The sequence below is a fragment of the Bombus pyrosoma genome, linkage group LG2 (assembly GCF_014825855.1).
Source record: "Bombus pyrosoma isolate SC7728 linkage group LG2, ASM1482585v1, whole genome shotgun sequence".
Taxonomy (NCBI): domain Eukaryota; kingdom Metazoa; phylum Arthropoda; class Insecta; order Hymenoptera; family Apidae; genus Bombus; species Bombus pyrosoma.
Genome location: NC_057771.1, coordinates 530,534 through 556,515, shown reverse-complemented (window position 1 = coordinate 556,515; position 25,982 = coordinate 530,534). Strand labels below are relative to the sequence as shown.

The following is a 25,982-nucleotide window of genomic DNA, read 5'->3' as shown; positions in this document are numbered from 1 at the left end:
GCACACACTCCATTCCGTTCCGCTTCCTCCATACGCTTTCTCTCTACACGTCGATTCAATGCGATGATAAAAAGCGCGCTAGGCAAAAAATGAAAAGCTTTTTGAGTCCGTCGAGCTCGGATGAAGCGTGCGAGCGAGACGGTGCGCCGGTGAACCTGTATGCTGTCACATTGTTTCAAGCTTCGTTCACGATGCACCCCCGTCCACCCACCATCCTGCTATCATTGCTGAGTCGTCATTAAAAACTCCGGCTATTAAGTATATTAGACCAGCAGACCCACGTTTTGGCCTCATTTACCTTTCTAGATATTTATGACGCGTATAACGATAAGGGTAAATGGACAAGGATTGACGAGAATCGACCAGCGACGACGGCAAACAACGATACAATCACAACGAGGGAACCAAGTGGAAGGCTTGAAAGAATAAGGGAATAAATAAGTGCGAAGGCTGTGGGCGTTCAACAGGTACAACGGCGAACTTTTTGAATATTCATGAGGTGTCTATTAAACGGGCTGTAATTTGTTTTCTTCGCAGAACGTTGCCTATGCACGGAGACGTGATCTATTTCAGGTGGTCGGTTTAAAAATCTCTAACAAAAACGGGTCGAACGAAGCAGCCTCGAATGTCTTACGCGTGATCGAGCGGAGAATTTGCATTCCACTGAATGGTAGTTTGCAAAAATGTTGTAAGTTGTTATGAGGTTTCAGCGAGATGCTTCGAGAAATTCATGTCGCGGCTGATCGTAAATCATCGACGTCAGAGCGTCGAAGCGTCGAGAAAGTTGCGGCCGGGGAATCGAACATTCTAATAAAGTTGCAATTACGCTCGGTGGAAAACGATTTCCCCAACGTAGGCTACTTTTGGATTCCGACGACTATCCGACGTTGATGCTAATGGACTGCCCTCTGTGGAAATGATGCGAATTTGCTGTACACGAAAGATATGATTTAACGTAAAAAGCGTTTAAGAATTTGGGAAAAAGACATTGCACAGTAAACTATGACCAATGTTTGATAATTTTTTCTACATATTAAAAATCGCTACTTTTTTAAATGAAGGAAAACTCTGTCGATACAAGAAGTAAATATATTTAATATTCTATCAATCTGCTCTCACGTGCGTTAAATCATTACATAGAACTTATCCCTTTCCCTCTTTTTCGAAGCTTATATTATCAACAGTCCTATTTATCACACGCAAATCACGCTTGAAATAGGACCGTCGCGTGTCTCAACTGGAACCTATAATAAAGGTTTTGATAAGACTTTAATGACTGCGAAACAAAAACAGGAACAACGCTAGAAATTACGAGGACAAGCACCTCCCAGTTGGCAGTTCGTTTCCCGAAACCACAGGTAGATAGCTGGTTGTTTCCGTGGAGTGGAGTGTCGCTCCGAAAATAGCTGGTTCTCTTCAGCCAGGAAGCGGGAGTTACGTGTACGCGCGAGCAGCCGTGATACAACGGGAACGATCACACGGAGGCGGCGAGGGCAGCGTAAAAGTGGTATGTGCGCTTGCCACCCCCACGTATACTTACGTGTGCATGTGTTTGGAGTTGAGCAGAGGATGGAGGAGGGGTTGGTGCACATCACGTATACCTATACATTATCTAGCAGCCATTTCGGTGGCATCATGGCGTGGCTCCCCGAGTTTACGGCCTGCTCCATCACGGGAGAGCTTAGCTTATCTCAATGCGACACAACATATCTGAGGCTTCCGTCTTCCACTGGCCGAGAAACTACTGTCGTTAGCGACAGGTGGCAGCCATGCCGCGATCCACGGTCAAACGATACCCTACCTCGCTGTCGCGTCACGGTTTAGAAAGTTCTGTCAAAGATTAACTCGACGATTTATTCGGTTGTCCTGGGGACAGTGGGTTCATCCAACACGCGCCGCCCTTGGGATATCCGCTTCGTCGTTTTATGCGATATTTTAGGAAACAGTTAATCAAGCGATAACGCAATAACATTTAATGGTGTGAATGAGGGCTTGATACATCGTCTTTTCCCTAGTCTGACTGCAGTTTGGAAGATTGTGTTAGCTTATTTAGCGAGATGTTGGATGAAATTTTGAAAAAATAAATGTAGAGGAATTGAGATATTAACGATTCACTAAAACTTTCGGCTTCACTTTGTCAAATACCAATTAAAGCGTACAATAGGTGAAAGAATTAACATTGCTGAAGGAATGGATCTATCTCGATGCACTTCATTTAGTAGAACACTTTGTGCGAAGAATGCGCGATGTTATTTCGTACCAATTGGTTCTAAAAGACACGGTTGGATCGGAAGCGGTAGAGTTAGATCCGGATGTTTTCCAGGGCCGATTGTATAAGTCGCGGAAAAGGAACAGCGGGGAGTAGGGCAATAAAATTGATCACCTCGAAATCCGCATGATAGGAAGAAAAGAAGAGAAGAGGCAAGGAGGGGGAGAGGGCGCATTAAAGTGCTTTGCGCTCGGTCGAGCTACGAATTTCAATCTGGAGCCTCGAAACGATCGACCCTCCAGACAGAATAGACCGGGATAAAAGAGAGATTATCGGTTCGTACCTTTTGAAAACTCGAGATACCGAACTTTTCATATCTCTAGAATATGATGAGTTAGTGACCCTGTTAAATGTCTATCATCAGACCAGGAAATTCATTCAAAATAAAACTTATCCTATCTTTCGGAAAAAATTGCTTCCTAGACTTGAAGCCTTTCTCCAGTTACGAGATAAAGTACGTTGTTCTCGTTCAACAAATATGTGCTGACGGACAATTTTTGACAAACTTTTGTCAGGTTGAATGAGTTCCCGGGCGAAACTCAAACGACACCATTCACGACGTGTAACGATACAAAGTATCGGCTTTACTACCACCTTTACTTCTCGTTCTAGAGCTTGGTTTTTTTTCTAGCAAACGATAACATTGCACCTCACAGCCTCTCACCCGTTACCTTCGCTCATCCCGCCGAGTTGCTTGGCCATAAATGCACTCGGATCCTACGGCACCTGTCACCGGATGGCGCGTATGATCCCTAACTTCGGCTGCAGAAACCTTCAGGGACGTGGAACGTTGTACAGACACTGGATGCCACTTACGACGCGCAAACATACCCCGTCCTCACGGCCCCGACCCCCTTTCTATGATCTTGCTACACATAGAGCCTGAAGGCTATAACCGATGAAGAGAAAGTGGACGTTAGCTAGCAAAACGGAAGAAGAGAGAGCCGGATGTTTCAGAGGAAGGTTGCGAAGGTCCTCGGGGTTGGACTGTGTCCACAAGGGTGCCACCGGTGAACTGTCCGGGGAGGGGAAGGTGTTCCAGAGTACACACCCGGTATAAGTAACGAGCCGTCGCTTTGAATGACCTGACCGCGTATAAAATGCATGGGATTTCGCTCTAATGCCAGCTAGGGAGTTTGCCAGGGAGCGTATTTAGTCCCGAAAGATGAATGTAACAGGTCTCTTTTAACCCACCCACCGAGAAAGTAAATGAGAGAGAGCACGAAAGTACCCAAAGGATGTACATGTAGTCGTAGTCCTTGCTCTACTCGGGATCACAAATTGGTCTTCCGGGAGATGTTGGCCGCTGTCACGTGATCCTTCGCGATCCTTACAGCCTTTAATGCTTTGGCCTCGAGATTTAGCCTCGAGCGAAGCTCGAGAAACGGCCACGTGTTTACATACTTCATATCGTGAACTTTCTCCTCGCTGGCTACAAAGAACCTGGTATCTTTCAAAGTAACTAATCATCCTTAACGAGTATCTCGTTGCATACGGTTGCTGTAACCGAAACTGAGCTAATATGTATAACGAGAAGTATATTCGGTGATTAACGGAACGTCGAAACCTCTTCAAGTTCACCGAAACGCTTCAGTAGGGGATTGTTGAACGAGTGGCGCTGATACATCGGGAATAGCAACGACTACCAGTCGACTAGTTGGGTATCGCTCACTCGACGAAGAAAACAAAACGACTTCCCTGAAAGAAGGTACGTGGATGCTTGCGAAGGCATGGAGGTGGAGATGATACTAGACGAGGAGACGAACCGGGAGGGGTGAACGTGGAGGAGCTGAACACCCTAGGGAGCCGGCAGCTCGTTACGCGAGACGTGCTATAGCTCTCTTTCTTCCTTCTATTCTCCCTTCTTGGTCTTTCCTTCGCCACCCTATTCTTCCTTTCCCTCTGTTCCCTTTTCCCGTGATTCTCTCAAACCTTGATCCTTTTGCACATCTATCTCTATGCTCTTCCCGTGGTATTCCCTTCTTCCTCTCACTTCAGGTCCTATGTTTTCAAGGTAACGTCACTCTGAATAATGTCCCACGTATACGTTTGTATCCTCTCTATATGCACGTATCGCTACTCAGTAACAAGTGGATTTATGTTGGCGCGGCTGATGCCATTGCTACCCTGAAGCAACGTTGGCCTTGCTTAAGGGGATACCAACGTCGATGACGATACTGCTCGAACCGATAGCTTGTTGCCATTCCTTGCCAATCTTTCGTATGCTTTTCTAGTCACGAGCCGTGATTGTAGTCTTCATGTTACTATAATAACGTTTGGAAATATTGATATACCTTTTTTTGTTATTTATTTGTTTCATTTATATGCTGCGTTTAGAATCGCATGGACAGTTTGATAGGTTGGTTTATAGTTTGTTCTGTTTGATACCGTTTGTTCGATATCAAATCAAATTTATGTAATTTGCGGAAATTAAAGGAATATACAGCTCATCCTCGCCCGCAGCAATGAAACTGCATTTCGTATCATGTATAGGATAACTGAAAACTACAACCATGAATGGATGTCTTGATGAAAGTTACATGGATAGGTGCCTCAAACTTCTTCCATGTAATAAACAATCCTTGCGAAAGTTTATCGAACAAAGCACGGCAATAACAATTCGAGAGATATTTCACACTTAACTTCTCACACTTCTCTACCAACATGAATTTAATACCAGCTTATCCTGAAACTTGCTGCATTGCACAAACCTTCCACTTCAAAATAACTTGACTCCACCAAAGCATTTCACATAACCATAAATAATTTCAATGCGAGATGCGCCGATACGTGAAATACATGTAGAAAAATTCAACTTTAACTTTTACTTATTTAATGAGATATGGCGCGATACAGCTCTAAAATATTTTGTTTAGTTACAATGACTCAGTTACTTGTATGACTATATTTTTTTATAATGTAATGATATTTATTTCAAATGAAAATAAAAATTCCTATGGCAATTTCATATCATTAGAATTGTCAGAACGATCCTTTTGTGCTCCTTTGCTCACGTGTGAGTTGCCTGTATTCAGAGGGGTAGACAGTAGGCCAAAGGAGAAATATAAAGAACAGCACAACCGATAAGAAAAAAGACGCTGAGGCGTTCCTGGAGGGCTCTGTAATGACTGTTGCTACTTTTCCGTCATGTCGGAAGCGCATTGCGCCGTTTCCGCTAGCCCGGAAGTACGGTAACAAAGCGCTTCCGGCACGAGGTCTCGAGGAGGTTGTTACAACGGACTATAGTGTAGGGACAGTCGGTGACATTTCAATGAACTTTGTGGCGCAGCCATTTTCTCTGTAAAGTTCATCAGGTTTAACATGTGTTTTGGGGGTTGACGAACTTCTCGGGCTAAATTTCTGCTTTCGTCAAGGAATTAGATATGTATAATATCGTAGCAGTGGTTACGGAACGTGAGGTAGAACAACAATTCGAGTAAACGTCACTATCTTCTCCTTGGTACGGTGAACCACAAAAGAACAAGAGTTTATGCGTACCAAAATGCCATAGAATTGTTTGAAAAGCTTTGCTACACGTGCTGGCAGTATTTACATAATGAAGGCGATGTACGCAGTTCATAGAATATTCATAGGCTGATGAATTATTTTATGCGAAATATTCTATTAGTCTGTTGTAATTGCTAATTTTCATTACACCTTCAGATAGAATATTGTTTACCTAGTGGAATGAGGTATAATAATTTCTTAACGTCTTCATACGAAACCAGAGTACTTTCGTATAATAATTCGGCAACTAACAATAATAGAGAATTGTTATAAATTATAGTTTAGAGAATTCTTATAGATTTTTTTATTGTTGAGGTTATTAGATGTATAATGAAAGAGACGCGTGGATAAATTATAAGGTAGAAAAATATATTTGAAATACGGAAGTGAAAAATACAAAAATTGAAATAATAATATGAGCTGGTCCAGATCCGCACGCTAGCAGTGTTACTCTATAACTGAAAAACCCTGAAGTCAACGTCGCCTGTCGACTGTTTATGGTCTGCCTTCGTCGCAGTCTTTTGTTTATGTGCTGTCGATGGCTTCAATGCTTTAGAAAGTTAAAAAGACCAGATGTAGAGTTTTCTTAAAAGCGGTGACCTTCAACATTTATCAGACTTGTTATGTATTAGGCAAGCAACTTGTAAAATTTCACTAGTAATATTAGTTCGATTACGTAAAAAGATTTGCTCTACAAGCATTTAACACGAAACTAGATACACCTTTCTAGAATTTTCTTTTGAAATTGAAACGTCAGTGTCATATGAATCGAACTTGCAAGTCTCCCTGACAGTTATCCAATGATTACAGTCCCGACTACCATCAGTCAATTTTTCCAAACGAGACGTATCCCATGCGACTATCTTTATCAGCGTCGTTAAGCAGCAAAGGCCAATTACAGACATCGCCCATAACTCGAACGTAGCATTGAACGTTCTCGAATCTAATTTAATGAAAGGACGTAAACCTACGCTTCCGGATTAAGGTTTCCAAGGGCCTGGGGGATACTACCGTCTAGCGTGGATTATCGTTACGCAGAACGTAAGATTTTTCTACGCTTTACGTTCAACTTCGGTCTACTATTGGCAATTCCACGTTGAAATAAAAGGGAGTCGCTCTTTAAGAGTGGCTATACGATGACGTCTATTATAGCGTCGAGTTAACGCCGCGTGGATCGCGCCAGATATGCCAGTGCCGTATCGTACGCGTGGTCCCGAGCAGGACTGCTGGCAAAGCTCCCGAAACTCGAAACGGAGCGCGTGCATCCGTATTACTTTTTCGAACGAGGTTCGTGGAGAACCGTAGGAACAGAGAGAGTGGGGCTAGGAAGGGGTCGAGGCCAGTGCAGCCATCGCCATTTTATGAAAATTGCACCGCCCGTTCCAACTGCCTCAAGCGTTCAGGCGAAATATGTTACTCCCATTTCGCGATTAATGGTCGCTATTTTATTTCGAATGCACGCGCCACTGAACGCGAATCAGTCGAGACTGCCACGTTCCAAGCTGATCATCCTTTTATACGCTGCTGTTGATTTTTTAGAACAAGCTTGCGTGTTATTACTAGTGTGCTTGCGATAGTGTTCTAGTGATAAAATAGTTAATGTCTTTCTGTTACGTCTGGCGACATTCTACCTAGATCAAGCCACACATCACGGGAAAGATGACAACCAGATGTCCACACATCCTTATTGCGTACCCTCAATAGTCTTAAGGACCTATTATGAATCTCAGGAATTTTCTAGCTAAGGTCCTTCAGACCGAACAAACATCTCTTTACCGAATCGTTTCTAAAGTTTATTGTTTACTACGGGAAAACACGGGAAAGTTAGTTTTTCTCACGTATGATACTTCCCACTAGCAACTTTCTATCGAGAGCGGCTAAGACCCTTCCTAATCCACCAACCTTCTTTTATCCAATCAGAAGCAATGTCTACTGCCCTCACTTTCCTAACCAAAATTGTCATCAAGAAATCCGATGGTCCCATGCGTTAGACCCACCCATCGCAAGCTTTCCTCCGCAGCATCATCTTCACAGACAGTCAGTCTTTATTCATTTTTTGAACCGTCATCATCTAAGTTTACGTCGCCTACTACACATTGTAACTTTGGCTATCAATCGAAACTCAATTATACCTTATCAATTTATATCTTCTTTACAAAGTTGCTGGAGTAAACATTAATTTATATGTGTTAAATCAGTGCAAGCTCATTAAAACTACCCCCATTATCGTAATAGAAATAAGGGGATCGATCATTTCGTGACGTCGATTATCTAATCGTAACGGGAATTTACGACTCCCGTTGACGTGCCTTCTCGCGATTGCGTCTCTCCGCGAATGGTCGAATAAACACTTCCACTATTTGTTCAGAGAAGTCCGGAAATGCGAAAGCGAACGATGATGCTGTACGCATGTATATTCCAAAGTATTGTGGATATGCGTTATTAAATAAACATTTTTTTATAAATAATTGAATTTAGTTCATATTGCACCGGAAATTAAAAATAGAAAAAAATACATCACAAAATCATCTCTATATTCGCAAATAAGCTGTCTTCAAATAGTAGAACAATTCCTTTCGAAGTGCAACCCAATTCCGTCTATCCGCTTCTATCGTGTAATAGCGTAAATTGAAGCAGCTGTTACATAGACGAGTCTTCGCAACAGAAATAACAAAATTTTCATCGAGGCAATCCGTTCGATCGAACGTGCGGCTCGTTAATATCACGGGATACGTGATTACCGGTGACGGCGTTGAATCGTGATTTCCCGTTCGCGTCATAATTTATGCGCTTCCGGCTTTTGACGTTGAAATAAAATTGGAAGGCAACGTAGCGCTCACGTTCGTGCTATTTCTAACGAAAAGTGAAAAGAAAAACACCGACGGTGGCTAAAAAATGGCAGGAATGGAAGAAAAGAAAATAATAAAAATGAAAAAGATGTGGTCGTGATGCGATGAACGCCGAGCTGTCAGAGGATTCCTGTTGAAAAGAGGCCGGCTCGAAACGTTAGAACGAGTTCGACTGACATCGAGCGAATGGCGGTGAAGGGGGATAGTTGCGGAGGGTGTCTGTTAGGGGTTAGAGTAGAGGGAAGGAGAGAAAAGGGTACAATTAAAATTAGCGCAATTCAGTCACTCGCCGGTAATTCGCGTGCCTGGCATTTATATTATTAAGCCGCGCAAATTTCTCTCGCTTCTCCTCTCATCCCCGTTCTTTCCTAGGCGCATGCGAATACACAAGCATACATGCTCGATTCTGTCGACCCTGGTACGTGTAGAAATCTGCACGCGTGTATGCTCGCGCGTGGATGTGCTGGAATGTGTTGCACTCTGCCTCTTTCCCTTTTGATATCATCCCGTCCTCGTTTCACCGCCGCCGTACGATTCAGACTTTCGCGGCGAGAGTTTCGGCCGTGACTAACAGTCCGGTAGACTGGGAAGAAAATAATTCTGGGTTATGAAATGAATTACATCTAATTGCTCTTATTACGAGAACGAGAGGGCTTTATTATTCGCTCTTCAGTAGCGTTCCTTCTCTATCTTTCCTTCATCCGCCTGGCTCTCTGTTCCTTCCTCTTTATCTCGGCCTTTGCAACCCCTTACTACCACCCTTCCTACCACCGTCTTTCGTTAGTAGACCTTCAAAGCTCACGTCTGCCCCTTAGCTACTTCCTGTCCACCAGTCTGGCTTATCTTTTAGCACCTGACTTCTCGGTCAAAGAAGTTTTTCATGCGTGAAGGAAGTAAAGTTCGCGGCTGTGGCGAATGCGACGATTGTCATCTCGCGGATTTCGGGCTTTTGCGGTAAAGATGAAGTTTCTTACCTTTGGATGTGTTCTCCTGGGAAACGCTACCTTCGGATCGATCTGAAACGCAGATAAAGGAAATATATTAATGCATTGTCTATCTGGTAATTATACTGATATACGATGCAAGTAGATGTCATAGAGTTAAGCGAAGGCTAAAAAAGTCATATTTTCTATCTTTACAAGAACTGAAAGATTCTTTCCTTTTCTTCATAATCGTAAAAGTCAACAAAAATAGACTTATTATGTTCTTCTCAGAAAATCAAAATGTATACTTTCCATCGACAATATCAATTACCAACAAACCCATTCTTTCTTACGTAAACAAAAGGAAACCTCTCGAACCAAGCGAAGTAACTATTAGCAAAAGCTTCTTTGACAAAGCGCACCATGAAAGAAAAAATTGTCAGGGATCGTTCGAAATCGCGGAACACGGAAACGGGCGTTGTAGAATAACAGCGGAAGGGAATGGGTAAACAGAGAATAACGGAGGAATTCCCGACGAAGGAAATGGAGCAAATGGAAACGGAGGAACTGGCGGTTTTCCCATCTGAAACTCCTATTACAATTAATTATCGGGTAATAAAAAGTGGGCACACAAATACCGTGAATAAAGAGCCGCGAAGGAGTTGCGATAGAGGATCTCCGGTACAGGTGCACGTTGGTTAGTTGGAGCAACCGAACTCTCGGCTTTCTCGACTCTATCCTCCGCTTAGTTTCCTACGCTCGCCCTTGGAGACGTACAACCAGGTCGAATGTAACCGCACCTTACGTGGCTAAAAAGCAAAAGCCCATCCTCTTTGGTTCACTTGGATGGTTAGGGGATACCGGCGAAACTATGGAATTCCCAGTGCAGCCGCGACGTAAATTCTCGCCGCGAAATCGAGCCGCTCCAATGTTCGTTCCGGTTTCCCTCGTGACCTTACTTCGAACTTACACGCTGTGAACCTACGTGAAATCGTACGTGATCGTAAAAGCATCGTACGGGAGGCCAGCTATTCGCGAACTTCGAGCTTCAACTGCCAAAATTTTCGCAAAGTGTTTCGAGTGCGTGACCAAATCGAAGCGGCGATCGACGATTCGTCGTCATTCGAAGATCGCGTATTTTGAATACGCACCACACCGTAAACGCGATAGGAGGAGTACGCGCTGAATAATAATTCGCCAATGAACTGAAACGGTGTTTGGAAGAACGAGCTTGGAGAAGTTGAAGGATTTCAGGTTTAGAATTCATGGGTTAACGTGGGAAACGGTTGAAGATATTGCGGGAATCCAAAACATTCATTCAATCCAAGCAATTATCTTTCACATCTTTTAACTTGCTGAATCAAGAACACTGTCATTTCCACAATAATTTTATGAATATGTATTAAAATCACTACTAATAGTGCTATAAGCTATAGTACAAAATACTCAATCTATGATAATTCGTGAGAACTATACATTCCCCTGCAATCTCGATATTTATAATGAAATTCGAACGTTTCCTCTAAGTAATCAGTTTCGAAAATATGAACATCGTTTAAATAGAAAAGCATTTTTCACGTACATTTTGGTGGCTTACGTATACCGCCAATGACAGTTGGAGGCATAGATTTAACATTTAATTTCCGACCGATCGGGGCAAATGCTGAATCGGCGACTTTTTATTAGAGTTTCTCGTCGCATTGCCAAATGTGGGTCAGTTTTTTTGTTTTTCTCCTCTGACTCAGGGAGCAGAGCTAGGAGATTTTTTATCGTCTGAAATCCTAGGTCGAATCCTAGACTTGAAAACATTTCCTCTATTTATTTAGCTTCCAGGGATTCCACCAAAGAGATTGAATGTGTTTTTGTCCTTCAAAAAACTTGCCGAACATTTCTTTTTCAATTGTACCGCGTATTTTCTTGTTCATACTCGAGACAACTTAATCTATATACGTAAGAAGAAGCAATATGGATGCACTGACAGGTTCTTCGATAGAGAAGCACGATCCGAAGGATGATTTATGATCACGCTTCGGTAGCGAATCGTTTGGGTTTCAATTTTTCACGAACATTTATCGGGATGAATTACCAGGAAATCCACCTACTTTCTACGTCTTACTCGAGGAATCTATTCAATTCGTTACGACAAAGACAGCCATGGTATCGAATAATCAGCGGTTTCAGTAATATATTCAGTGAAATGCCTTTCGACGTTACGACGCATCACCGTAATTAAGATGAATGTCTTGTGGATAATCTATAGTGTTAAAAGACCTCTCATATTTCATAAGTGTCTCTATAAATATAGAGATATTTAGATATAGAGGCATTGTTACATATCTTGGAAGAATATCCTATATTTCTATACATAATTTAATTGGAGAATGAAATTCTTCAAAATACTTGATAGCATTAAATTTGATTAATAATTTCAGATTAGCATAATTTAATGATCTCTATAATTGTACTTGTAATGAACACACCACTCTTATTTACAGAGAAATTGCAGAATTCAGTGCTTGTTTCAATGAAGTGTCTAAGTTAAATCAGGCATATGTAGGAGCTGTGAATTGCAGTGCTGCGTACGTTTGTAGTTCCAAGTTCCTATTTACTAAATAAATATATACATATATTTATTTATTTATGTCTAAGTCAGAAAAGATTATTATTCACTTAACTATAAGTCCATATTACTAATAACCTAATTCTTATATTACCAAAGCTTATATTAACAACTCATATTATCAAAGCTTAGTAACTTTTTCAATTCCTTACAACGTTAATAATTTTCTCCCTATATATTCATTCTATGCACAACCGTAAATTATAACTTTTTCTCTGTACTTCAAAAAGTCAATCGCACTTTAGTCGAAGCACACATCTCGGAAAACAATTTTCTCGGAGAATTAATTTTAAACAACGATCGTGCTGCGTTCCCGAACTTTAGCTTCCTCGCGAGTGCTCCGCTCGCGATAGGTAAGAGAAAACGTAGCCGGGAGAGGTGGTGGAAGCCACGAACGTGGTAATGACAAGCAAGAAAGCCCGACTCTATCCACCGCCACCGCCGCCATCCACACCGACGACGTCGTTCCTCTCCTGTGTTTTCTCCCTTTCCTGTTCTCTGCTCCCGCGAACCACCCCGTTTGCATAATCCCCTACGGCAAAGTTCACACCGGTCGCTCGCACGCCCCCGGACGCCCTGGAGCACGTCAAGCGGCCCGACGTCGGCAACTACAACGACGAGGATGGAGAAGGTCTGTCGGTTTTCGTCTTACCGCGCCGTCGCTGCAACCACCGTCCCAGCAATTCTTCTCCTTTTGACCCGCCCTGTCGTTGAACAACTAGAAGAAGACGATGAGTTTTGCTAAAGAACTTTCTTACCAGGCCCTTTAGATTTCCGCCGCGATAGAATCTGTAGCTGAGTTATCGTTCCTGCCAGAATCAACAATAAAATTAACCGTTTTGCGGGTGAACATTTTAAAAGTAACGCGTTAATCCTTGAAAGCTATAAAGGAGAAATATTTCTTTCGCGGAATACTGACGATAAATTTGTTTAAAGTTTTAAAATCAATATAGCGGTATTGATCTAAGAGTAGCGTAGGAGAAAAATTTGTTTTCGATAGGGAAATTGTAGCTAATCATTCTTTCTTTATAAATACACATTCTCTGTGCTTAATAATCAAACAAAATAGTCTCTCCTACTTTCTTATCTTCCTCTTCCTTCTTCCCCTAATTACAACGTCTCAGACTTACCTACAATAAATAAGACACTTGTGTCACCCTCTCCATTCCCTTGAAACTCCACCACAATTATAGGACACACAATATCGAGGTTTGTCATTAGGTGCAATCGTCTCGAAGGTTACAGCGTCGCGATTGAAATTTGTCACCGTCCAGAAAGTCATGGTCGAGAGAGGAGTCGATCAACGAAATTAGTTTCGACGTTCTGGTTATTCGATTCATTCTGTTCGATTCCCGGTCCGAGAGTATCGCTGCGTAGAGCGGGACAGAGTCAAGAATCGTGCGCGAGATAGAATCGTTCGAGAGTAAGGGATAGAAGAAATGAGAGAACGAAGGGAGGTATTACGGAGAAAAATCGAGAGGCTCGAAGCCATTCTCGCAAACATAACCCGGTTATCCGATATCTCGCGAAATGATCGGCCGCCAACCATCGACGACGACAGGGCTGCCGCCAAAGAAGACGACGTCGAACGACAACGACGATAGAAATTCAATCTGGATGGCACGCCTGGAAATTGGGAGAGCCACCTATTCTCCAACGATCCGACCGATTCTAGGATACTTTGCTACGACGTAAAAGCTCAAAGCTCGTATCGGCCACAGTTGGAAAGGTAATCGAGGAGAACGAAGCTCTTTTCGTCCCTCTCGCATGGTTTTCACATTCTCTTGCGAACGGAAGCTCCGCCGTCTCGTCGCTCGAGAAACCCGACGCTCCCGAGCTGCATCCACCGGGATAATACGAACGAGAAATTTCACACGCGAGTTCGCGGTAATTCCGGCGGAATTCAAACGCCAGACCCCGACCACGTCGGTTAAATTGTTGCTCGAGCTACGTAAGTTCTCAGATTGCCGGGGGAGGAGGATACACGCGCACGGAGCCACGCGAACGTGAGTGTTATTAAACTTTAAATTATGAACGCAACGGGCGGAACAATTAAAAACGCGTGGCGTTAGCGGGCACACGGCTTCACGGCCACGGATCCCGAGAGTGGTAATCAAGAATTATGGTCCCCGTTGATGTTGCCCCGTTATCAAACTGGATTTCTATGAACGGTGTATCGTAAAGGGGCGTGAATAGCAAATGAATCTGCAAACTTTCACGATAAATATTCCGTGTTCGCGCTGCGCTTTATAGCTGATCAGAATGCAAATGGATTTTGGAAACTAGACTGCGTCGTCGCGTTATTTAACAGGACTACTGTACAACCATTTCGCTATACAGCGACTAATTATTTCGCATTTACGGATGTCCTTTCTTAATTCGCATTCTACGTACTTACAGAGCAAGATAGGATTACTTGGATCAGAAGGATATTTGAGTCAGAATAAATACTTTGCACGGTAATTCGCCAAATTTAGTTACGAATAATTTTCAAGCAATCTACATTTGAAGACAGACTATTTATTAGGTCGTCCGAAAAGTTTCTTTCGTTTTATAAGAAAATAATGGACGCACAACATTTTCCGTTTTATATTATTTTACCGAATTATGTATGATCCATTTTGTTCTATCAAAATAAAGATCACAACGTTCGACAGATTAGGTTTTATGTTTATATAAAGATGCGTCATTGTAAAAGACGTGTCTGTAAAAGAGACACACTTTTCGGACAACCTAATAGTTCATTATTAATGGCATGATGAACAGTGAAATGTATCGTGCACTCACATTAACAGCCCGAAAGCCATAATTTTTGCATGGCGATGTAACTTCTGCCGTCAAAAAGAAACTTGTTCCACTCGTATTAATATTCTCACACGGAATTGTCATAATTCAGTAACGTGTGCCTTATTTAATATATTAGTTCTAATGTAATATCTGCTCGTTATTCCTATCGTATATTCGAATTCTATGTATTCGTACAGCTACCGGTGAAAGAAATTCAAAGAATGAGGCGGCACTATGGAGTTTGTTTCTTGCGGTCGAGATTCTTTCAACACTCCACATTCGGCAGGGGGAGGTGGTTGAAACAGATGGATGGAGAGAACGGTCTGAGTATCATTCAAGATTTAACTCCAGTCTCAGTGAGATCGAAGTAAATATCTGCGAGCTACAAGTGGGAGATTTTCCCACACTCGAGCAATTCTCTAACCCTTCACAGCAGTGTTCCTCTCCCTTCGCGTTTTTCACCCCACCCACGGATCTTTCCATCGCCCTCCGTAATTCTGTCTGTCCCAGCCGTGCCGGTTTGTCAGTTTCATACAATATTGAGTAGTCCTGACGTATACATAATGGCAACCAAAAAAAAAAATCTTCCCGGTGGCTTTAATACGAAAAAACTTTTTGATTGGTACATTCCAATTTTCATTTAAATTTTCACCTTTGTTGTATTAATATTCTCATAGCTTAAATACTACAAAATTTTACTCGGCTCTCACCGCTTTTCAAAAATATTTTATGTCAAACATGCATATGTCGTGCTTAATCTTAATTATGGAAGATTGATTCGGCAACTATTACGGTTGATATTTCCAAGCACCTCTTGCTTCATCGTCGTGGAATTACCCGATAAAGAAAGTTCTTTTTTATATCACTAATAATCTAAAAAAGTTGGAGGCTCGTTCCAGTTTATTTCTGTTTGATTCGTGAAAGCAGACAGTATATACGACAGTTACTCGTCACCAAATGAAGGCGCAATCTTTTCCCAAGCGGCAAATGGGTCGAATATAAAACGACGCGACGGAACGCAGTCAAAGATTCCTCACGTACAACTTAATCCGCTTGTTCCCATCGTTCCCCCTATTTCCCCGGTTTATGTCAATGACGCGCGTTTCTCGACTGCTGCAAACTCACTCGAGCTCGTGTTCGCACGCACGCTGAATTTTAATCGGCCGCGGAAGAGACCTCCCCTTATTGGGGAGAATGCCAAAGTAATGAGTTTCGCCCGCAGCACAGCGCGGCGTATCCATAAAGAAATGTAGGCTACGCGGCCGTGGAATGTTACAATTTTTATATCCTCGTGCTCATACAGGTAGCCGTATTAGCACGTCAGAACGAGCATGAGACCGCGCTCGTCTAATTCACCCTGGAATAGCTTGAAAACAAGCACCGCTGAATCGACGGATAAATCGTACTGCAATTTCGTTCCATACCACCATAGTAGCGTGCAGTTGGTACTAGGAAAGTTTCAGTAAGTGGATTGTTCGATATTTTTGAAATTTCATTCTTTTAAAGGATCTTCTTGTTTGTTTCTCGCGAAAATTGCGTTCTTTATAAGAGAAAACCAGCACTAGTGCGTGTTTTAGCAATTTGTATAGAATTTTTATTTGTAGATTGATGCTTTTAGAAGTTTAGAAGTTCTATTTAGAATTATTTTTTGTATACTAAAAATAAAAAGGGAATAATGATATATTTGCTGAAAAGTGTCTAGTTAAGTTACGACCCACTTTTATTTTAGAGTAAATAGTACTGTATTTCGATGTTATGTGCTTTGAGGATTACGAAGGCTATATTAAACAATATTTTACACACAAAATGATGAAAGTAATACTCATTTTATAATCCATATTCTATGAATTTCCTACGTGTTCATAATAAAAATTACAATAGCGTGACAAATAGGTTAATAAAATGTCGAATTATCGAACATGGGACATTTTCACAGAAATACCTTTTTTATTTGAAAATTGAATTCAGTAACGAATTTGTATACTTTCTGTAACCTCATATTCTATAATTGCATTTATTACTTTTAACTCCGCGATTCAAGAAAATTTCTCCGAATCCGTTTCGTTCAAACTTTCGTAGAATCTTCTTATTACTATTAAATATTTCAGAAAGAATTCTTAGAAAAGACTCATGGAAGAATGAAACAATATTCTATTTTGTACGCAACAATTACGAAACGTATCTACACGAAATGATATACATTAGAGAAATCTGCAGAATCAAGTTGCAATTGCGGTTAAGTTAAAAGCAAATAAACTGCACATTCTCGTGAATCGTGTCATTCGATATCGAAACATCGAGGTTCGTGCATTATCTACCGACAATTCTCTCCTATTTACTGTCCTTCCGTTTCTATTTCCTCCATATTCCGACACTCGTTAACTATTTAAACATGGCTCGTTTATAATTTATTTCTATTTTGCCTGGACCCGCTTCGAACAACAGGGTTAATCCGTTAAATGAAGAACTAGAGTGCAAGAGAGAGGAAAAAGAGAAAACAGAATTTCAGGGAAAGATGAATGTGGTCACAAGGAGGGAAGATGTAAAACGAATGGAAGATCAAGAGGGATAACGAAGGTTCAAGGAAATTAACTAAGAAAAGGAAACGGAATCGTCGATGTCATGCTGTTTGACCAGCGCGCAGCTCAAGGTTGAGGATGGGAGAGAATACGACGGAAATTATTATTAAATTTCCGAGTCACAGTCAATTCTCATTTGCGCGCTTGTGCGCGATGCTTTGTCAAACACTCGCTTAATTCGTGCCACAAATTAAAGGCAAATACATCGCAGCGATTTTTGCGACTAATCATGCTGTCGATCTCGTTCGTTTTCGTTTGCTTTATCTACCTCGTGCCCTTCCGTCTGTTGTTCCGACCGCCGAAACGACCGCCTCTTTGATCGAGCACGCCTTTGTCGCTTATTTTAAAACGTTGCCTGTCTCTTAGCGCTGTCGTTCCTTTTTCAACTCTCTTCTATCTTCCCTCTGCTATCATTCCCTTTTACCAGGCTCGCTCTCGCGTTTCCACTGCAAATCTTTCTCGGTACGTTTCTTGTGCGTTTGCAACGCGCGCTACTACTCCCGCTACCGATCTCCGCGTTCCGATTTCGTGTGTTCGCGAGACAGAAGGTGAAAGAGGAGCGAAGGGGGTCGGTTTGAAACAGAAAATGGAAGATTTCATACGCGAGGACTAAAGAAACGGAGCGCGAGCCGGGAAAACGAAGCATCTAAAAGGGAATCGGACATCGAAAAGGCCTACAAAGAGGAAAAAGCACGAAAGGAGAAGACGTGGGGGGAGTTGGAAGGGGAACGCGGAGCCGGACAATGCAGTCATCGCTTGAAAACTGGGCCAGAGACAATAAACCGGGGCTCCGGATGAAGCAACCTCTTTTTCTTTTCGTTATCCGTCTTTTTAACGAAAACTGAACTCATATCAACTGTACCGGCCCGCTTGTAAATAGGTTGCCCTTGAACTCTTTGTAATCCGGATGCCGAATTTTAAAGGAAATGTAGGAACGAGTAAGGAAGATAAACGGAGAAATGTAGATATATTGTAGAATATGTACAATTTGGAGAGTAATTCGGCTTTGAAATCGAATCAACCGTGAGATTTGCGATTGAAGTTACCGTGCAATTGAAATTTCACAAAGAATTCAAGCTTTCACCAGAGAACTTGCACATTCTTTCTATCAGTTTGAAGTCACATTCCAGTTAAAGAGAATAACAAGCACCGTCCATACATAATACCGCAACGTGGAAATTTTGACAAGTGGAGAGAATTCCCGAGAAGCTGTAAACGCTGCAAGTTCTAGCATCGGAAAGACAGTAAAAGGTTCGACGAATTCGCGATGATATTGTTCTCATGGAAGTACCCGTGAAACGATCGATTCAAACGTTTGCGATTCGGCGAACATACGAAGATTCTTTCGGCAGTTTGCAATGATTATAACAGCTCGCGCCCCCGCAGACATTGCGAAAATACGCAGGATTTCTCCCGGCGTAGCTGAAAAGTATGGCCAACTTCGATGTTCTTGCCGGAGCCATAAAGTTTCCACGGTATCCTCGAAACTGGCCGTAATGGCCGCCCCAACTGTCATTCCTTGGTAGTTCGGGATGTCACCGGGATATAGAGAAACTAATGTAATGTAAGTTATTTGCCGGAGTAGATTACGATCGGATGAAGCAAAAAGGATAGGGAAGTTTCCTTCCTGCCGGACCTCGGACTTCCATAAAGAACTCAAATAGAAGATTGAAAAATGATATTTCTTAACTTCCGTAGAGGAAACGCAGTTTTTATGCCTCTACTTCTAATTGCATGCTGGAAGTTGAGTTTACGGATATTTGAAAATATAAAAATTTGTGATATCTATCGAATAAATTTGTGAAATAATAACTGGAATAACAACGACCTTAAATTTTCTATAATATTATGATTCCATAGACACAAAAGGAACGTAACTTATTTCATTAAAATGAGTGACAAAACTAGGCAATCTGTTTAAACAGTGATGTAATAACTCCATCGATTAAAAGCAACGATATGCCCGAGGTGCACTGATGACGCGCAAAAAACCTGTGCCACGTGAGAACTATATTACTGGGAGCGAGCTGCAAGTTTCATTTCGCGTCGTACGTCACGTCCGTCAAGATACAATTCGTTACGTTCGCGGACCACGAACGACCGTCGTAAATTACCGTAACTCGCGGAGAACGCGAATTTATTATATCTACCGGCAGATAGGCTCGGTCAGTTATTATGCGAACTGACCGATTGCCTTTAATATTCGCGCCAGCTGCGCGCCTGTTCGCTGTTCGTTTTCCACCATCGGTGTTCCTCGTCATCAAGATATATAGGCGATAAAAATGAACTCGGCTCGTTTCGATTCGAGTCGCGTTATTATTTTCAACGTTCGTATATCCCTGTAACGCGTACGTGGGTATGCACGTATATTATATACATATATATTATATTATAATCTGACATCGTAGCAAGTGATATAATTAACTATTAATTTATATAGATTAAAAATGTAATTTATTATTTCATGCAAATTAAAAGTTCGTTAAATTCGTATACCGTTACTATAAGTCGACTAAAGCATTTGGGCACTTACAAGCGATAGCGTATGTACATACAAATACGTATTCTAGCGTCTCGCGTTGAAATCAGAGCGAATTTTCATTCTTTCGAGCAGCGCGAAGCTTCGCGGTTGACAAGAGGTTCCCCGTAATTTCTCCCGATTGAAAGGCTCACGAGCAACGAGGGGGAAAAACGGGGAGGAAAAGCGTCGCGTAATCCGGTTTTATCATTTAGCAGCGCGAGCTAGAATTTTACTCAAACTCGAGGTTCGACTGCGTTGCGAGGTAAAGTGCGCCGGATATGCGCCATATCCCCCTGGTCAGATTCGTTTTTTTTTTTTTATTTTAGTTAGTACGTTCATCACACCGAGGATAGAAAAACGGGAATGATAAAATTTAGCACCCGCGTCGCCTATCTTGAAGAACCAACTTTTTCCACGCCTCTGTTACGTGTTACGAAAATTTCACACGAAATGTTGTAAATTCTGCGACGATTTGATTTAGAGCTTGCATGCTGCCGATTCCCCTTCCATAATTGTTTTTTCAGTTATAATTTCCTTCTTTTCCGATGAAATAATCTATTAAGGGATTTTTCATTTGTTTTATGAATTTGTTACGATGATTAAACATAAGTAGTGTGTGTATAATCAAACCTTGCCAAATGCGTTTCCATAAGCTCTTTAATGCCCTTTCGAACGACTCGACCAGAATATAAATTATGAAATCAGCAGGAGAGGTTAATTGGGAAATTAACTGCGATTACCGGTTCACACGGCTATTTATATTCACGCTTTCAAATGTCAGCCTTTATCAGAGGAGATTAAAGCGTAAGTGGGTCATTCTGATTAGAACAAAACATCCCGTTGCGACTGCTCAACGTTCCTCTGCGGTCGTGCTTAATTATTACCGAATAGAGTGACATCTAGCTCTTCTATATGCATTTTCCACTGTATGAGTTACGTGGCTTTTGTATTGTTCGTCCAAACTTTCATCCCAACTGTAACACTATTGCAGAGTATAAAAAGAAAAAAATGGGACAATAGAACTAGATGATAAAGAACATAAACATAAATAAAACATATAGTAAAGGAAAGAGCTAGAAAAAAATTAGAAAAATAAATAGAGAAGGAAGGTGACAGGGTTGAACGAAAACGCGATACGATATCGATAGCACGATTTATTCCGCGCTGCAGTACCCGGGAGTGTACGCTCTCGTCTATTTCGATTTTTTCGCGCGCAGCCGGCGTACTGGTGGCAAGGGAATTTTTAATAACAACGCTTGTCAGAAATCTTCTCGACAACGTCACCGGCATTCGGCGCCAGCCAATATCGCCTGGTCCAAGCCAGCTTGAACGTTTTAGCAGCCGGCATCTGCCGACAAGATGAACTCTCTTTTTACGAAGGAAAAGGCAGGCGGGGACAGGTCGAGGAACGAACGAACGTATAACGACGACCAACCATATCCGGTCAAGGGAAATCGAATTAAGGACAGAGAAAACGAGATATGACTCGTATGTAATCCGACTTTATTAAGAAATAAAAACCGCCAAGGCCACTATTCGTCTCTTTCCGATTCTTTTAACGTATTTATCATGTAAATGCGTGGTCTCGTGCGGGGTGAAAGAAGGGAAGAGCGAGGTTTATTAGTTCAATGATATTTCAACGGAGATTAGCCTGGATGGACATTGCGAGAGGGCAGCGAGAAGCGCTTTGCACGCGCTGGCGCGCGGATTTTAATTAACCATTTTTAGAATAAGCAGGCATTAAAACAGCGGGATTTACGCGACGTTCCGTCGTTTCTTGTTTTCAATGATGTTGCATCGTGTAATCCACTTGGAAACACTGTTGATTGTCCGTTTTGGACAGAATCGCGATTCACAGTATCTTTGCCCTTAAACTGTTGCTGGTAATTGAAGTTTTGTGAGGGATTTAGGATTGCGAAGATAATTTGCAGTGTGTGAAAAAATGAATTTTTCACTTTACCTCTCTCTAGTTTTTACTCTTGCTTTATTCATACATTCAGTAAAAACGGACATTCAGATACAGATATAGAAGTGGTAGAAGTAACGCGTTTATTTCATATTTAAAAACATGTGAAGATCATAAGCGAACAGTATTTTAAAAATTATATTTTCTATCCTCTTCAAAAATATTAATGTTTATAATAATAAGAATGAATAATAATAAAAAAAAGTGAGGAACGATACTTATAATCTTTTTTCAGGTTAAAACAGCTTGTCACTGTGACGCGAAGAGTATTAATAAACTGAATGTTCGTGAATAATTGTAATAATAATCTCGGATAATAACTTCTCAGCTAATGATTTTGCTACGTTATAACTTGGATGTATGAGCACGTTATATTTCCATCGTACCAAGCCTGTCAGAAAATCTAAATGAAATGTATGTGTGTCTAAATAAAATGGACCAGCAGACACAAATCTGCGATTTCATTAATCGTGCGAAAAAGACAAGGAAATTCTCGCGCGGAAACGTATTCTTGACAGCGGATGAGAAATGCGAGTTGCGCCCAGGCAATTTAATAAATTTCAGCGGTGAGTTGCGTTGCGTAATATATATTCTCTTTTTCAACAATTTCCCTTCTAACAATATTTGTGAATGCAAAACACAGTAAAAACACGTTGCTGCAATAACAAGCGAGTCTACATTATCTCGATTGTAGCTTGTAAAGTAAATAATCAGAAGCGAGAATTATTATGGCGTTATATTTAATTACCTCTTTGTCATAAAATACCTAGCACATGTAAAATCTCAACATCGGTGTTTTAAACAGAGTCAAGTATTTATTACTAATTGAATAAAATTCCTAAATACTTTTAAATCAGCACGATTTGCTATGCCAGTTCGTTCTCTGCATCAAATTAAAAAAATATCCAGATGAAATAATGATCACACAGTTTTCACAGCAATAAGTATACGCACGATCGTTCGTCGCTCTAAAACGTGTGTTCGGTGATATATTCCCATATTTGTTCGGACGTTCCGTTGCTGCCCGTAGCAACATGCAAGGATCAATGAATTTGGGAAAATAGACGAATTAAATTGAAATAACTGCGACGGAGAAATAACACAGATTTATTTGTACACGCAAGTACTGGCACACAACATGACTAGATGGAAAGGAAAAAGGGAAGAATAAAAGAAACAAAAGCAAATGGCGGCTGAGTGACAAATTACTGAGATTTGGCTGCGAGGGTGTTATAACCCAAACATGTTGCAAATAAAAAGAAATTTTTCAAATAGAAACAAGTCAAAGATGTAATGGTCGATTGGCATACGATCAACATTCGTTCACGCTGCTACTTTTTTTAACTAATAGCTCATTCGTGGCATTTATAAATATTTATAGATAAATGTATTTCATGAAAAATTAATGATAATACATAATTATGCGAATGCGCGAATACACGAAACGAAAGTTTTGATCAATCGAAAATCAGTTGAATAAGACCATCGTGGATATCCAATTAAGGTATCCAATTTTAGAAAATTTGTTATATTATGTTTTATGGAAACTGAAAGAAGCAAATTCGCAAGATTTCTGAAAGCAGTGAAAAATTAAAATTCTTTTCTGCTTTAACGACTCTATTTCTCCGATTTTGAGAGGAATTTCTTCTTAGCAATATCTGTTCTTCCATCGGCAATGTAAAAATAAATCGCAAATGAGTTGAGAGTCCACAAAGCCGATCGAAAGCCCAAACAGCTCTGTTCTAAAGGCCTGATCTAAAGGCCAAAATCGCTTCAATTTTGAAGAGTATATACAAACCGAAGTGTTTCACATTTTATTGCTCTCTTATGGGACCTATAAAATCTTTCAACAGCAAATTCGAATTTCGGTGGAATCGAAACATTAACCCCGTTAGTATACCGACTTTCCATTCGATTTGAACGGAACGTAAGCAAACATTTCGTGGGGCATATTATCCGATCGACGATTCAATCATTAAAACGGAGACACGTTTCGACGATCGTAATATAAAATCAACGACACCCACCGATTGCTCGGAGAAATCGTCATGACCAGGTCCTCGGATTAAAGTTTGATTAAAAGTTATCCTCAAAGTAACGATTGATTCGTAGTTACCACCTCCCTCTCTTTTACTGACAAATAAAGCAATCATTCGTAAGGAGAAATGAAAAGCGTTGATTTCGTGGCATTCATAAAGTTGGCTTCCACTTACGGGATTTCGAAATCTCGAATTCCCAGGATTCTTTTCCTTACTTCTTGCTTTCCGCTTCACTCTTTATTCTAGTCTTCGCGTCGGCTTAATGAAACCCCTAATATTCCTCGGTGCCCACCCTTGCTGTTGCGCCACCTCTATTCGTTTTCTCGTCGCTCTCGTTACTCTTATCCGGATTTCTGCATCGATTTCACTCCTACGTAGCTTTTAAAGCGACTATTACAAGTTACTATTTAATGTTGTGCCCGTTTTATTTTAATAACCTCTCTCTATCTCTAGCTTTTTCTATTTTCCTCGTTAGGTAAAAGCGATCGCTTATGTCAATTCAGCGGAGAAAAGTAAATTGAAAGAGGACTGTAAAAAATGAAATAACGTGGAAACTTATAAGTTTAAGATTTAAGGGAAACATTACAGGTGATTCAATATGATGTCGTCAGTTTTCATATCGATAGTTTTCTCAGATAACTCGAGGGTAATAATTTAAAAGGAGGCGGGCAATTTTCTTATAGTCTTCTTTCGACCTCGTTCGAGTAACGATATTAAGAATTTCACAGGGTTCTGAAATTTATCAGATCGATCGTAAATCAAGTTAGGCATAGACGTTTTTTAATTTCCTAAAAAAGAATCTACCGCTTGCAAGCGTATCGAACAATGAGCAGCGATATGTGCCACGTGTTTTCGCAGTATAATAGTATGTTTAATGTAATAACAACAACTGTAGCGGCACAAGGTCATTGTTACGTCCCGGGACCCACAACACGCTCTAGTAACATCAATAAACACACTGTTAAATTAATACGCCGAATAGTCCTTTGGCACCCTTCACGTTGTACACCTTACAACGTACAAATGCCAGTTCGTATTTACATCCAGGTAAGGAAACATATATCGTATTATAGTTTATGATACCATTTTGGTTTTAGAACGAAAAACGATGGTCTGCAAAATTACGTACATTTTTGTTTAAAAATTTTATACGCGTAAAAACTAAAACATTTAACCTTTCATATGACGTTTCAGTTTTTTTATAGGCTCCGGTTATTAATGTTTAAAAACATCGTAGAAAGCAATTTCATGTTCTGTTTAAAACAACTTCCTGCCACTTTACTCCGAGAAGCAGAACAGACTTTCATAGGTCGCACATATAAAATAGCTATAAAAAATTAGGAGTCGGAAAATCGAGAAAGAATGTTTAATAGAAATTTTTGAATTAATATTAAGGGAAATAAAATCAAATTTCACAAAAATTGAGCTTTCGTCATTGTAGTCATTAAAAATTGCTTTTCACATTCAACAATTTTTTAATCTTTTTTCTAATTGGACGACTCTCTTAACAAATATCCCGTATCGTATCAATATCAAGACTAAAAACTAAAATAATCTTCAAATCCAAGTGATTCTACACAGTAAGCTCATTTTCTATCATCCTCTCTACCCTCCTCTGTTCACGCGAAAACGTATTACGGACTCTGTCGGTCGAACCGTCTTTCGATGTGTTCAGGACGCTTCATAAATATGCATCGAACCGCGAGAAAAGCGAAAAAGGAAGCCAGTGACGAGAGGAACAGCATCGAATTGATTTCCCTCGGCGTGTGAATAACTTAAGCAACAGTTATTCCTTGCGGTCCATCCGGCGAATCTCCGTAGGCAAATAATGGTGTCTCGGTATCGATTTTGCTAACGTTAGAATCCCACAGATAACTTGTCAAGGGGTAAGCCAGTACTATTCCGGAAACGATCCCGAGCAT

At 40.9% G+C, this 25,982-nt stretch overlaps 1 protein-coding gene across 7 annotated transcripts in view; it reads right to left on the bottom strand.

Annotated features, from left to right (window-relative positions):
• LOC122577582 (RNA-binding protein Musashi homolog Rbp6) overlaps positions 1-25,982 on the bottom strand; it is a 759,888-nt gene that overhangs the window by 258,455 nt on the left and 475,451 nt on the right. For all 7 annotated transcript variants that reach the window (XM_043748942.1, XM_043748941.1, XM_043748947.1 and 4 more), the window contains one exon: positions 9,600-9,641. In XM_043748942.1, the coding sequence (XP_043604877.1) occupies positions 9,600-9,641 (42 nt within the window). The remainder of the gene's footprint in view (positions 1-9,599; positions 9,642-25,982) is intronic.